This window comes from Camelus dromedarius, chromosome 15 (genome assembly GCF_036321535.1).
Source record: "Camelus dromedarius isolate mCamDro1 chromosome 15, mCamDro1.pat, whole genome shotgun sequence".
In the NCBI taxonomy this organism is placed as follows: domain Eukaryota; kingdom Metazoa; phylum Chordata; class Mammalia; order Artiodactyla; family Camelidae; genus Camelus; species Camelus dromedarius.
The window spans coordinates 50198208-50213221 of record NC_087450.1 but is presented as its reverse complement, the minus strand read 5'-3'; the positions used below and the strand labels follow the sequence as shown (position 1 = coordinate 50213221).

General features: G+C 36.5%; 1 protein-coding gene across 2 annotated transcripts in view; it reads right to left on the bottom strand.

Annotated features, from left to right (window-relative positions):
* Positions 1-14426, bottom strand: part of LDAH (lipid droplet associated hydrolase) — an 82335-nt gene extending 67909 nt beyond the window's left edge. For both annotated transcript variants that reach the window (XR_010384257.1, XM_010987908.3), the window contains exons 1-2: positions 14358-14426; positions 4154-4309 (exon numbers count right to left, since the gene is read on the bottom strand). Coding sequence is in view for 1 of the 2 variants with exons in the window: in XM_010987908.3 (XP_010986210.1) it covers positions 4154-4307 (154 nt within the window). In the remaining variant the exon portion in view is untranslated. The remainder of the gene's footprint in view (positions 1-4153; positions 4310-14357) is intronic.
* Between the last annotated feature and the right edge of the window lie 588 nt (positions 14427-15014).

Below are 15014 nucleotides of genomic sequence, written 5' to 3'. Positions count from 1 at the left end.
CACTGGAAAAGAAGAAACTAAATTAAGAGTTCCTCAATCTGTGGATTCCAATAAATCATTCCTCATTATCATTACTAACTTAAAAGTGATTAACTAATTTTGCTAGTTGTATAAGCAGTCATTTAAAATGAAATGTTATAGATAGAGGGGCTGGATACAAGGTCTATAGTGGCTTAACAATCCTTGAAATACTGTCATCCTAATTTTCCCCACAGTATAAATAGACTAGGCTCCCAGATAAAACACAATTCTGAACTCCACAAACTACAGAGCAGCACCAGCCTATTAACTTGCACAAACTCCAAGGAAAAGGGCCAAGGGCAGCAAGGAGAATAGATGGGCAAATATTAAAAAACCCTAGGAAACGAAATGATCTGAAAATGTCAAAGCACTATAAAACAATGGGACTATAAAAAAACAAATGTTTTAAGCTTCCCTTTCTCTGCAGCATCTTCAATGAATGTTCCCTCTATCTCTCCACATATCTTTTAAAAAATTCTTTTAAAAATTTTCCTTAGTGGGGAGGCAATTAGATTTGTTTGTTTGTTTATTGATTCACTCATTCATTTTTTTTTTAATGGATGTACTGAGGATTGAACCCAGGACCTTGTGCATGCCAAGCACGCACTCTACCACTGAGCTATACCCTCCGCCTCTCCACATATCTTAAACCTGGCTCTCCCCTATGATGGACTCTCTTCCTTTCAAGCCCCTGCAGCAGAGATCTCGCTATTCTCTAACACCTCATATACCTTGACAGCAAAGGCTTTTGCAACGCACTATTCCTAGCACCTAATACAAACGAGTGAGTGAACGAACACCTCTGAGGGGGGAGGTAGAGTGGGCTGCTTGTTCCACTTACTAGTTCACCCTACTGCAACAACCTCTCCTCCTCTAAGACTGAAGCCTTCTACTTCTATCAACTTTTTAGTCACTGTCACACATTCCCTTAAAACCTTTACCCTTAAATGTCAGTTGCACTTGCCATTCCATAACTTGGGTGATTTCAAAATCTGGGTGAATTGACTGAGCCAACACCTTTGTCCTATAATTCACTATCTTAATCCAATTCAAAGAACTTCACATACATCCAATTTAAGCAACTAATTCCAATAGCCACACCCTACATCAGTGGTATGCATATCAAAATTCCCTAGAGGGCTTCTTAAAATACAGATTGTTCCCCCTGTCCCCAGCTTCTGGTTCAGAAGGTCTGGGATGGGGCCCGAAACTTGCATTTAAGTTCTTATATGATACTGCTGGTCCTGACAACAAATTTAAGAATCACAGAAATGTGATTTTCATTACCCAGAAATGGTTCAAATTCAAAGCATCCTAACTCTGATAGCCCTTCTCCAGTTCAATCTTCTGCCCTTTTAGACTTCACTCCCAACGTACCTGCTATTTGATCACAGCCCTGCTCAAAATCTATCTACTTGCTCTTGGTCAGTATTCCTTTCATCCTGCATATCTGCTATTTTCAGTGATGACCAATTTCCTCACAAGGCCTCTATCCACCCTCTGTCATCCTTACTCTCCATAGATCACCTCAACTCTTAATTAACAGAGAAAACAGAGGTCAAAAGGCAGGAACTACTCTACTCCCCCTGACACGCCTTCACACTTCTCCATTTCAGTAACCAACTTTACCTCCTTCACTCCAGCCTCAGAAGGATATCCCTTCTCCAGTCCAAGATAATGTTTCTAATGACTTTCTTAACCCTACGCTCTACTATGGCCTCCAAATTCCTGCTTCATCAAATAGCACTTGTCATGCCTATAATTTAAAACTCTCCCTCACGACTGGCAGAGCATATGTAGTTTTAATTTTAATAGCTGCTGACAGGATGCTTTCCAAAAGACTGTTACATCATGGCAGAACCCTAGAAGTTTATTTTCCAAAGAGGTTAAACTAGAGAGAGATTTTGGATCAGAAATCTTAGCCCAGTTGAGAACAGAAGCACTATACTGAAAAGAAACACTGAAACTCCAAGCTCCTTCCCTTGTTCAGCTCTGAACATTGGCAATACCCTTCCACTCCTCAGACAGGACACTTAGAAGACTCCTTCCTGGGCAAAGTGAACAATCCACTGAAAGCTAGAAATCTTCCAATGAAATGCTGGGTCCCTACACAATCACCCTAAGGTGAGGATTACTTAGGGTGACCAACCACCTTGTTCTGCCCATCCTGTAGTCATGGTTTTAGTACTGAAAGTCATGTGTCCTAGAAAACCCCTCAGACTAGGATGGCTAGTCACCCTCAGCATACCTGTAGACAAGCTCCACCCCTGAACACAAGCTTCCAATCAATTTTTTGGGTCTTCCTCTTAAAAATGAAAGGGTAGTCGGAGGGTGGGAAGGGACAGACTGGGATTTCAAAATGTAGAATAGATAAACAAGATTATACTGTATAGCACAGGGAAATATACACAAGATCTTATGGTAGCTAACAGTGACGAAAAAATGTGACAATGAATATATATATGTTCATGTATAACTGAAAAATTGTGCTCTACACTGGAATTTGACATAACATTGTTAAATGACTATAACTCAATAAAAAAAATGTTTAAAAAAAATGAAAGGGTAGTCAAAGATTATCAAACATTTGAGGAAAAACAAAGACTAACACAAACAAACAGAAAAAGGAATGCAGTAAAAACTCTAACAATACAAGAAGCCCTTCCCTCCCCCCTCAAAAAGATGATAATGCACTCATGAAACAGGAGACTATAAAAAAAAGTAAAGAGAAAACAGAACTCTTAGAATCGAAGTTAAGTTTCTGGTTTAAAAGGGTCCACCAAAATCCAAAATACAATGTATGAAAAACATCCATACGAAGGTGCCTGATTGTAAAACTTCAGAATCTTAGAACAAAGAAATCTAACTTTTTTTTTTTTAGAGGAGAAAGCTTCACATATGAAAGATCAAAAATTAGAATAATGTCATGACTTTTCAAAAACAGCCTGAACCCTGGAAAACAATGAAAATGCTCTCCAACCTAGACATCTAAGACGTTCTCTGACATGGTAGATCTTTAAAAGATTACTTCCCATGCACCTCTTCTCAAGAAGCTACTAGAAGAGGTACTCCACCGAAAAAAAGGGAACAAACCAAGAAAAGAAAACAGGGGATCTAGGGAACAGAGAATCCAACCCAGGAGAAAAGCGAAAGGAAGCCCCAGGACGGCCCGCGTAGCGGGCCCAGAGAGCAAGCAGTCCAGACCAGAGCTGAAGAACAGAGTTCTGGGGCGGGGAGAGAGCCAGAAACAGAAACACCAAAAAACTGATTACTCAAAATTTTTTTCACTTCTAGAGAATAATTTTAGGATAAATAAGTGATTAAAACATAGGAAACTAAGCAAATAAAAGAGACAATCATCAACCCAGGGAAAACAAAAAAAAAAGAGGATAAAACAAATGTAATCATCATATCCTATATAGATTTAGCTATGCATGATATGATATGATATGATACATAGCTACAGTTTCATTTTTAATCTTTAAGGCTGATATATATATGTGTGTATGTATATATATATGTGTATATATATATGTTTTTTTCAAGTGCACAATTTTTAAAAAGTGCTTTGAATATGTACAATCAAGTATTTACCCCTCACATTCTATGGACACTGATCCAGCAAAAGCCACAAATGACCCAGTTGCCAATTCCCAGAATAAATAAATGTTCTACCATAAACTTATCATCTTGAAATGAGATGGAAAAAAATTATTTAGAAAAATTTCACAAAATATTTGATAAAGTTCTAATTATTCTAAATATTTTTAAAGAAATTTTAAAAAGTAGAACACAAAACTATATGTATGGTATATACTGTGATTTAAATAACATATATAATTTAATATATATAATATAAATGTATAGAAGAAAAACTAAAAGCCCAGCCTCCAAAGTATTAAGGGTTGCTTTTATCAACGGTTTAAGTGATTTTATTTCCTTCCATAAGATTTTGTGTGTATGTGTGTGAATGCTTTTTCTGTATTTTTTTAATTGAAGTATAGTCAATTACAATATGTCAATCTCTGATGTATAACACAATGATTTTTTTATATTTACCAAATTCTCTTTAAATTCATAAATAGTTACAAGTATCTGTATAAAGTGTCCTCATCCAGATTTTTAAACTTACCAGTAATAATGAAAATAAGCAGCTTAGGCTTGTTGGCACTTTGATCATTAACAAGGTCAGTCCAGGGCCCACATTTTAGAACCTGGGTTTCAACTCCACAACATAAAATGTATTCCTCATGCACAGGAATTTCTTCCTCGATTTCTGAGTCCATTTCTAAATCAGGCGAGAAAAACAATATGAAGAGTCACTGAAATGTAAAACCTTGAGCCAAAGACAATATTCAAGAATAAAAAAGACAAAATTCAATACACCTAGAAGGAAATGCCACAAAGAGATACGGGAGATATATGACTATTCAGCTATTCTAGATTACAGGACTGCAAAAAAGAAAAGAAAAGAAAACCACAAGAGTAGGGAGAAACAGGGAGACATGTCTTCAGTGAAATTAAAGACTACAGAGGAGTGTGAATCAAAACAAGATTAATTTTTCCCACAACTCTCCTCTCCAGTCTAAGCTGACAGTGACCATGGCTAACTTCCCCTTTCCCTCTGCTGGAATTCTCTCATAGCTACATGCTCCACCAGTGAGCCAAGTCCCCTCACCTTCACCTGTAAAGACTGGTGAAAACATACAGAGGCTAGGGCTGCTCTTGTATTTTCCCAGACAGAACTGTAAAGAGGGATGGTGAACTCCTTGATAAACTCTAAAAGCTTTTTCCTCTATTAATCCTCTCATCTCAAATTTTGTATTTTAAGCAATATTAAAGCACTACATTATTAAATTATGAAATGGGCAGAGAGAAAAAATAGAATATGAAATAACATCAGGAACAATTTCCTATAATAATCAAGATATGTGCAAAAATTCAGTCCTTTATATCACTCCTTCATCTCTGCCTCTGTCTTCTTTGTGTCTATCAACAGGACTACATCTCAAACTTACTGGTCTTCCTGTCCTCCTCTTCAACTATCCATCCTCCTTTCATTCAAAGCCCTCAAGAGCCCAGATTCTAAGTACCCTGAAAGCTTTTTCTCCTCTTACCACTTCACATGGAACTTGCACTCTAGTCTGTCTTGTCCCTGCACTTCTTCGGTGTCTTCATGCTTTTCTGCTTCTATAACTTTGCTAATGTTTTACTCCCCCACTGCCCCCACTTCTGGAATGTTTTCCCCTTTGTGCCAGTTATCAATTTATTACCACCAAATTCATCCTTCAGTGCTTTCTCTGGAAAAATTGATCCAGGCTTTTAAAAATATTTTTCCACTGCCAACTGATATGTTAGCTTTGAAAAGTGTGCTGGAGGAGAGATACTGCAGGAGGAAGGGCTTTCCCCCCCTGGTTTCTATGTACTCTTTCAGCAGATTTTTGGAGCACTTGTCCCCACTGACAAAGCCCCCCTTCCTACCCTCCGCCATGCTCAGGCTGTGAGGTCTCTCTAGAGCAGTGATTTCCAACTGGAGACAATTTTGCCCCCAGAAGACACATGGCAATAAATATCTGAAGACAGTTTCCTTGTCACAATTTGGTGGTGGCAGTGGTGGGGTGTTACTACCACATCTAGTGAGTGGTGGCCAGGGATGCTGCTAAACATCCTACACTGCCCAGGACAGAACCCCCAACAAAGAGTTACTGGCCAAAAAGGGCAATAGTGCCGAGGCTGGAAAAAAACCTTGAATAAAAAATTGACAATTAAAAAGTGGGGACTCCTTTCAAAATTATATTCAAAATATACTGATTGACTAAATAAATAAAAGTATCATCTCACTTTTTCTTGAGGGTTGATTTTTAGTTCACTAATAAATGTCACTGGGGCCCAGTCTCTAAAACTATCACAAAACACAGTATATTTATAAAGGTCTTATGACATTTGTAAAGTGTTAGAAACAACATTAGATTTAGCTGTTATACACAGTATTAGAGCAATGACAGAGAGGACACGGCCTAAATTTAAGACTTGCACCAGAAGAGAATTCACGGTTGTTAATTATATTCAACTCACAAATACTCAACTTCAAAGTAAATGACATCTTTGGAGTTTGACTAGTCACAAAGTTAATGGGAATTCAAGTAGACATGAAACCCAAAGAGCCTATAGAAATTGGAAAAGAAACAAAAAAGTAACAACTCTAAAATGCTTCAAGTAAAATACAACTAAGAAACATGAAGTTACTGTGTTCATAAAACATCTTTTTATTTTACTTCCCTACATCTTTTTATTTTACTTCCCTTTTATGTTTCTGAATCTCACATTGCCAAAAAGAAAAAAAAAAGTAAAGAAAAACTTAAGTATAAGAATTCAAATTCTTCCTTACCTAAAAAATCCAAGATTACTGAATGCTGCAAACAACTAGCATATGAAGATGGGGTAATGTATTCTAATATATATTGTTAAAAGCTGATGGCCTCGCCTTCAGCCATCACCTACAAGCTATCTTTAATGATATCAGTTTTGATAAGCAGCAAGACTTAGGCTGAATAAAAACCAAGTGTACAGTGTAGATATAAATTGAAAGACTTAGGCAAGCCTTACTCATTTAAATATAGGTATTCACCTGCTTATATTAATGGATTTCTAACTAGATTTAGTAAAAGAAGTTTTTCCAATTAAATCTTGTACAAACGTACACAACATACAAAACAGAAAAGCTGCATTATTCGATCACTATAAATGAGTCTCTTACTCAGCTTTAGCATGCAAATAATGTATGGATTTTATTTTGGCTACTCAGTAAGAATTCTACTTTATCACCCATGTAAGAACTACAAATGATAAAAGTTTTTAAAAACTTGTGTTGCAATGTCCAGACAGTCTTCAAATAAACTATATTACGTTTGAAAGAGAGAAAATGATACTTGTCTTTCAAAGCACTAACAATACCTAAAAATAACTTGCATTATTTATCACATATATAAGGCAGACAAGAAGCTGCTGAAACTTCTTCAAATGACAAAAACTTTATATATATTATAAAATGTAAATTGTGAGCTGTGTTACTGTCCTGCAGTTACACAAAGCAGAGCATACACTTTCCACGTGTCTGTGCCTTGACTGGCAATTAATTGGTGCTACTCCTGGGCACGGTACTAAATATACTTGTAAAATGTTTAGTGACCAGACAAGTGAAGGTCCAGGCAAGGATCTCACTCTGCACAGCCCCTCCTCTCCCACTGACCTCAATAAAGCCTGTGCTATGGTTTTTTACTTTATTATTTCTTTTATTTCTCTTTATTATTAGTAATACTACTATTTGCTTTTGCTGTGGTTACTGGTAGGTGTCATATGTTCACTGGGGATAACAGTCCTCTGGAAGCATCCTTATTCACATGTCTGATGACTGATTCTGCTTTCAGATAGGTTGTTGGCCAGGAGTATCTACCCATATCCACTCTATATGGTCTCCACATGGACTATTTTGGGCTTGTTCAGAGCATGAAGGCCGGGTGCCAAGAGTAACTATCTCAAGAGGACCAGAAAAAAACTATACCACATTTTAAGACCCAGCCTCAGAAGTCACGTAGCATTACTTTCAAGGTAGCCAAGCTCACCCATACTCAAATGGAGCAAAAATGGACCTCTCTAATAGGGTCAAAGTCATATTGTACAAAAAAGTACATGGAATGGGAGTTATGGTTGTGGCTAACTACTGGAAAACACAATCTGTCAAAAGAGGTTAAAAAAAGATAAATTTTAATTCTGCAGAAACTTTCAAATTACACTGATAAGAATTTTTGAACCTTTAAGAGAAAGACAAAGTGTGTATATGTATCTATATATACATACACTTATATACACAACCTTTTAAAAACTGATTTGACTAATCTCATCAATGGTAATCCTATTAACTTCTCCCATTAATATCTTCTCTTCTTTCTCAGAACAGTTTGGGAAAGTATTGTAGGCATAGGGAATCTGATAGTTTTTAAAGGGGGCAAGGATTTAATTAAAGTAGTGCTTTTAAGAAGACTGTGAAACACCCATTTTTGGTAAAAACTCTTACCAAGTGGGTATAGAGGAACTATATCCCTATCTATCTATCTATCTATCTATCTATCTATCTATCTATCTATCTATCTATCTATCTAACTATATATATCTCAATATAATAAAACTAGAAAAAACTATTAAAAAAACTATTAAAAAAAAAAAAAAAGAAGATCATGAAAAACAGAAAAAAACCCAAGACTACCCTAGAGTTTAGAAGCTATCAGAACAACCTAAGCAAGAAAAGAAGGCAAGAGGGGGAAAGAAGGAATGAATGAGAGACAAGTTTGGTAATAATTCAGGATGGGAGGCCAGGATAAGGGAAGTGACAAAGATGACTTGGATTCTGATGCTAAACATGAGGGGAATGGAAATACTGCTCAGGTAAAGAGGGAACAATGAGGGGAGGGGAAGTTAGTTGGAGGAAAGAAAGTTGGATTCAGTTACAAACATAGTTAAGTTTCAAGAAAATAAGTGACAAAGCCAGAAGACAGGTAAACTAAAGTTTAAAAGGCCACAGAACTAAAGTTCCAAAAAGGCCAAAGTAGAAATACGTTTTGTCTGTTTCTTCTTAAAGAGCTCCCTCGTCTTGGCTTCTGTGATATCTCTCAATACTCCTTAAGAACCTTTTCCTCCCCCATTCCCTGTACCTGAAGGTTCTGCCCCTGGCTCTCTTCTCTATGTGCTTTCCCTGAGGTTACATTCACACTGAGAATTAGCCATCTAGAAGAATCCTTTTATAAATATCTATTTCTCCATTCCCCAACCTATTTCTCAAGTTCCTACCTATCCTATTTTTCCAACTACTGAACATCTGTATCTGGGTGCCTCATTGATGTATCAAACTTCATGTGTAAAAATCAAAATCATCTTGTTTCAAAAATAAATCCTACCAATCCTAAATCCTAACTTCTCTGTTCTCCATATAAATAACCATCACTTTCCTGGTTACTAACTCAAGCTTCCTTGATAGCTCCTGTTGTACTCTGGGGGGAATATCCATACAGCAAGGTTTTTTTTTTTTTTTTTTTTTTTTTTTTTTTAATAGGCCAGCAAAAGAATAAAAAAGAAAAATTAGAAATGGGCACGAACTAAGATATGTAAAGTCATGTGAGCCAGAGGGGAATGTTTCAAGAAAGGCGCTGGTAATGAATTTTTAAAAATATATAAATGTTAAAGAGCAAGAAGACAGAGGCAATACTAAGAACTCACATTTTAAGTGTACTTTCTATAAGCCAGGCACTGTGCTAAATGCTTTATAAATATTATATTATTTAATCCTTTACAACAATCCTATGAGATGAGTACAATTATTTCCAACAAAACATATGAGGAGAAAAATGATTGAAAGACACCAAGGAATTTGCCTAGGGTCACACAACTAGTAAGCTAGAATGTGGAAGAGCTAGAATTTGAACCCAGATGTCTGAATGACTCCAGAGCTCGTATTCTTTGTTTCAAAGTTTTAACTTGTTATACACATATATAATTTGATTTAAATGGATAAAATAGATGTAATATATGCTAGGATTTTTTTAATGGTCAATTTTTTATTATTAATTAATTTTTTATTGAGGTATAGTTGACATATATAGAAATTCTATTATTTAATCAAAGGATATAAACATTTTTATGGCTTTTGGAATCATGATAAATTTACTTTATCAATTTGTTCTGGTATCAAAGTAAGAATGTATATCAGATTGACTACTTTTGGTCATGAGGCATTATAATTCTTTAAAAACCTCACTAATTAAATAGACCAATATTTAATTTCCACTTCTTTAAATATTAGTAGAATTATTTTTCAGTCTTTTGTATGTCACATCTCTAACTCTCCTCACCTCCATGTGTATCTCTCCTAAATCCATGTTATTAATTTAATATAAAGTTTTCCATATTTTTAAAGATTATACACCAATATACCTAAGCATTTAAATACATTTTAATAAATATGAGTTGACAGTGTTTGATAAACAGCATATTATACACACTTCTATACACTCTGCTTTCACACTTAGTAACACATGAAAATCCTGCAAGTCAAATAGTATAATTCTAATTCATTATTTTTAATGGTTCTACAATGTGGATACATCCTAATTCATATGACCATTTCCCTGTAGACACACTCAATTGGCTCCCAGTGTTTTGGAACAATGCTGTAATAAGTACTCTTAAATCCCTAACTTCTTCTGACATGTATCCATATATACCAGATCTTTTGTTTCTAATGTCCAGATTCCCAAATTTGGAATAACTGGGTTGAATTTTAATAGGTATTGGCAGATTGCTTTCCAATAAGAGTACAAGAATCACATTTCTTCTAGCAATCTAAGATGGTATCTTTCCCCCTACAATCCTATCATCAATAAGTGGTATCATTACTTTTAATTCATGTAGTCTTTGGGTATAAAGTATCTCTACTCTTTACTTTGTATTTCTCTGACTACTAGCATATTTGAACATCTTTTCATGTTTGCTGGCCTTCTTGGACTCTCTTTCCTGTGGATTGTCTATTCATACCCTTTGCCCAGCTTCCAAGTTGGTTATTTACCTTTTTCTTATTGGTGTGGGAGAACTTCATATACTGCTCGTATTAACCCTTTTCTGGGCCCATATATTTAACATATAGCTTCCTAAATGTTTATTTTAATTTTTATTATTCTAGCTTATACACTTAAACTTCTAATTATCTGTATAAGGATCCAAGTTTGTTTTCTTTACAATAGAGAGCTACTTTTGCAAATACCATTTAATTTAAAAAAAATTCATCTTTTCACCACTGAATTAAAATACAATCTTTTTCATATATTAAATTTTCATACTTAATGGGAATAACTTATTAACCACAGGGCTATAATGTCAATGCATCTGGCAACTGGGTCCTTGATTAATTTTAATTTATTTGGTAAGGGAAGAAATCAAACCAATAAAATCAAGAGTCAACATTACCTAAATCTCTCACAGACAAGCAAAAACTAAAAGAGTTTAGCAACACTAAACCCATTCTAAAAGAAATATTGACAGGTCTACTCTAAATAGAAAAGCAGGATGCTACAAAAGTGAGAAACTCATAACTGGAAAGGAGATAACTGCCATGAATTACAAAAAGAATAAACACAAAATTGTAGAAGAAGACATCTAAATCATTAAGAGTGGGAGAGGGAAGCAAGGAAAGCCACTGTGGAAAACAGTATGGAGATTCCTCAAAAGACTAGGAATAGATTTACCATACGACCCAGGAATCCCACTCATGGGCATATAACCAGAAGGAACCCTACTTCAAAATGACACCTGCACCCCAATGTTCATAACAGCACTATTTACAATAGCCAAGACATGGAAGCAGCCTAGATGTCCATCAACAGATGACTGGATAAAGAAGATGTGGTATATTTATACAATGGAGTACTATTCAGCCACAAAACCCGACAACATAACACTATTTGCAGCAACATGGATGTTCCTGGAGAATGTCATTCTAAGTGAAGTGAGCCAGAAAGAGAAAGAAAAATACCATATTAGATTGCTTATATGAGGAATCTAAAACAAACAAACAAAACATAAATACAAAACAGAAACAGACTCATAGACATAGAATACAAACTTGTGGTTGCCAAGGGGGCGGGGGGTAGGAAGGGACAGACTGGGATTTTAAAATGCAGAACAGATAAACAAGATTATACTGTATAGCACAGGGAAAAATATACAAGATCTTGTGGTAGCTCATAGCAAAAAAAAATGTGACAATGAATATATACATGTTCATGTATAACTGAAAAATTGTGCTCTACACTAGAATTTGACATAACATTGTAAAATAACTATTATTCAATAAAAAAAGTAAAACAAACAAACAAACAAAACAAAACAGTACCTAAATCTCAAGTATGGCCACTGAAAGTTTCTGTTGTACTTAAAAATCATCAGTGTTATTCAAGGGAAAAAGGGGGAGAATACGGAGCTTTCTGAATCTGCAACTATATCACAAAACCCCTTTAAAAGTTTTAACGAGCAACTGTAAATTTTTCATTTCATTTTGATTCTTGATTTCTTTTTTCTAGAATTTCAAAATTCCCACTCTGCTTACTCGTGGGATACTACAATTTGCTATTTACCAGGGCCTAAATCTCCTTCTTCATTTCCTTCCCTACTTCCCTTTTATTAGAGTTTCTAACAAGACATTGCCTGGAACAAAGAAAGAAAATTTATATATGTTCATTTTGCTTCTGCTAATTACAGTGATAACTTTGCAGAGGAGGTTAAAAACTTGAGTAAGATGATTAGTTTATATACACGAATAATCTAAAGCTATCATCAATTTTGCATGGAAATTACATGGATATTCTAAGCAGCCCTCTAAATAGTAAAGGATGAAATGCTTTCAGAAAGTTAAGAATGAAATGTAATTATAGAATTAAAAAATATAATAAATTTTTTAAAACTTGGTGGACGCGTTCAATAGTAGAGTTGAACTGACAGACAGACTCAGTGAATTGGAAGATATGTCAATAGAATTTACTCAATCGAACAAGATGAAAACAGACTTAAAAACAAAAATCAGCAGGATCTCAGGGACTTGTAGGAAAATAACAAACGACCTAACATTGTAAACCAGTCTCAGGGGAAAAGGAGAAAGAGCATGGGGCTGAAAAATTATTTTACAAAATGGATTAAAAACTTCTCTAATTTGGCAAAACACACAAAACCTACAGATTCAAGAAGCTGAGTTAATCCCAAATAGGATAAATACAAAGAAATACCAAAGAAATACAAAGTATATCATAGCCAAACTTCAGAAAACTAAAAACAAAGAAAAAAAAACCTAAAAAGCAGTCAGAGAAAAATGACATATTACCTATAGGGGAACAATAATTCAAATGTCCGCAGACTTCTCATCAGAAACCAGGGAAGCCAGAGAGTAGTGGCACAATTTTTCAAGTGCTGAAGGAAAGTAACTCTCAACCCCAAATTCCATATCAGAAGAAACTATCCTTACTATCCTTCAAGTATGAAGGGGAAATAAAGATATTCTCAGATGAAGAAAAATAAAAGGAATTTGTCACTAACAGACCTATCCTTAGCAAGTTCTTCTAAAGGAAATTCTCCAAACAGAAAGGAATACATGAATAAGGTTTAACTTCAGAAAAAAAGAACAACGGAATAGGTAAAAGCAGTTTTAAGTATCATGGATTATGTTTCCCCTCATGAGTTTCTTTAATCATATTTGATGGCTGAAGCAAAGTTTAGTGTGGTGCTCAATGTATATATAGGTAATCTGACAATTACATTTTAAAAATGGAAAGGCTAAAAGGACCTAAATGTAAATAAGGTTTCTATACTTCACTTAAGGTAGTAAAATGTCAATACAAAGGTAGTCTGTGTGATGTTATGTATATATACTGTCATACCTAGGGCAACCATGAAATAAAAAAGTATACTAAAAGATATACTCAAAAACACCGTAAGTCAAATAAAATTCTAAAGAGCACTTAAGTAACCTACAAGGAGGCAAGAAAAGAGAAACAGAAGAATGATAACAGAAGCAGCGAACAAAAACCAAGTAATAAAATGGCTGAATTAAGCCTTAACATATTAATAATCACTTTAAATACATATGGTCTAATTGTACCAGTCAAAAGTCTCTACTGGTAGAATGGATTTAAAAAGAAAATGAACCTCAAACAAGTGGTTGGAGGTGGGGGGGGTGACAAATTCAGAGATTGGTTCAAGAGTCAGTTCTCTACGGTACCTCGTGTAACAAATTAGAGGCGTGGGGGAAGTTGACCCTGCTGAGAAACTTGATTCCAAACCAAAAGAGCCCGTAATGATCCCATTAATGGACAAGGTGGGAAACTGAGACCCACGGAGGGAAGACAGTGATTTGCCCAGGGCTAAAGGCTTGACTGGTACAAGAACTTAGACCTTTGTAGTTCTCCTCCCAGACTTTGGTCCCTGCTAGTCACTTCTTCCCGGCCAGTCGCCCAACGTCCTGGACCCTACTCCCCAGAGGGGCTACCATAAGACTCCGCACAGGCGGGCGGCGGTCAGCAGTACAATGGTACGTTCCCGCTGGGCCCGCAGCCAAAAACTACGGTCAAAGTGGTCCCGAACCCTCCAGCAGTTTCAGCACTGTTATTCACACCCCTGCGGGCCGTCTGGCCAAGGGCAGCCCGGGATCTGAGAGAAGCCAGAGAAAGGGCTCCGATTCCCGCGTGCCTGCCCGGCTGTCCTTCCTCTTACAAAGTCCCCGAGAACGGGAGGTAGTACCTCACCTGTCCGACTAAAAGGCAGCGAGCGTGCTGTACCGCGACCGTCTTGGTTAGGAGACACCGGGACCGGAAGTCCCGCCTTCCTCTGACGTCACAGCGCCGCGCCGCGCTCAGCTCCGGGGAACCGGCGCCTTTCAGGACCGACTATGTGGCGGTGGCTGTGAGATTGTTGGCCCTGTGGCCCAGAAGCTGTAGCTGTGCTGTAACTTTCTCTTCCCTTACATTTGACTTTCATTCAACTCTTGTTTCAGTCGTCCTTGATATGCTTCCTGCTTCCCTTCCTCCTTTCTCCATTTCTCCCCCATTTTTAACTCTGCCCGTGTTTTCCTACCTCCGTTACTGGTTGTATCTCTTTTTGTCCCTTCTCCACAGACACAGGAAAGTTGGTTCTCAGTTGACCTGTTTATTGACATTGGTATGCCTAGCCTCTGCTACCAGACCCTTTAGCAAAATGCTGAAGATGCTTATTCCAGAGGTATTTCGAGCTTACCACACCCAAACTCCATGAAGACGAAGGTCATAGTCATCTTCTGAACTGTTGGCATCCTCAGCACCTGGCACTTAATAGGTGAGAGGCTTATATCTGTCCAAAAATGCAATAGAGAGTACCAGGTAGTTTTATTCACAGAGAGAAGCAGGCAAGTAGACTCAGACAAGTAG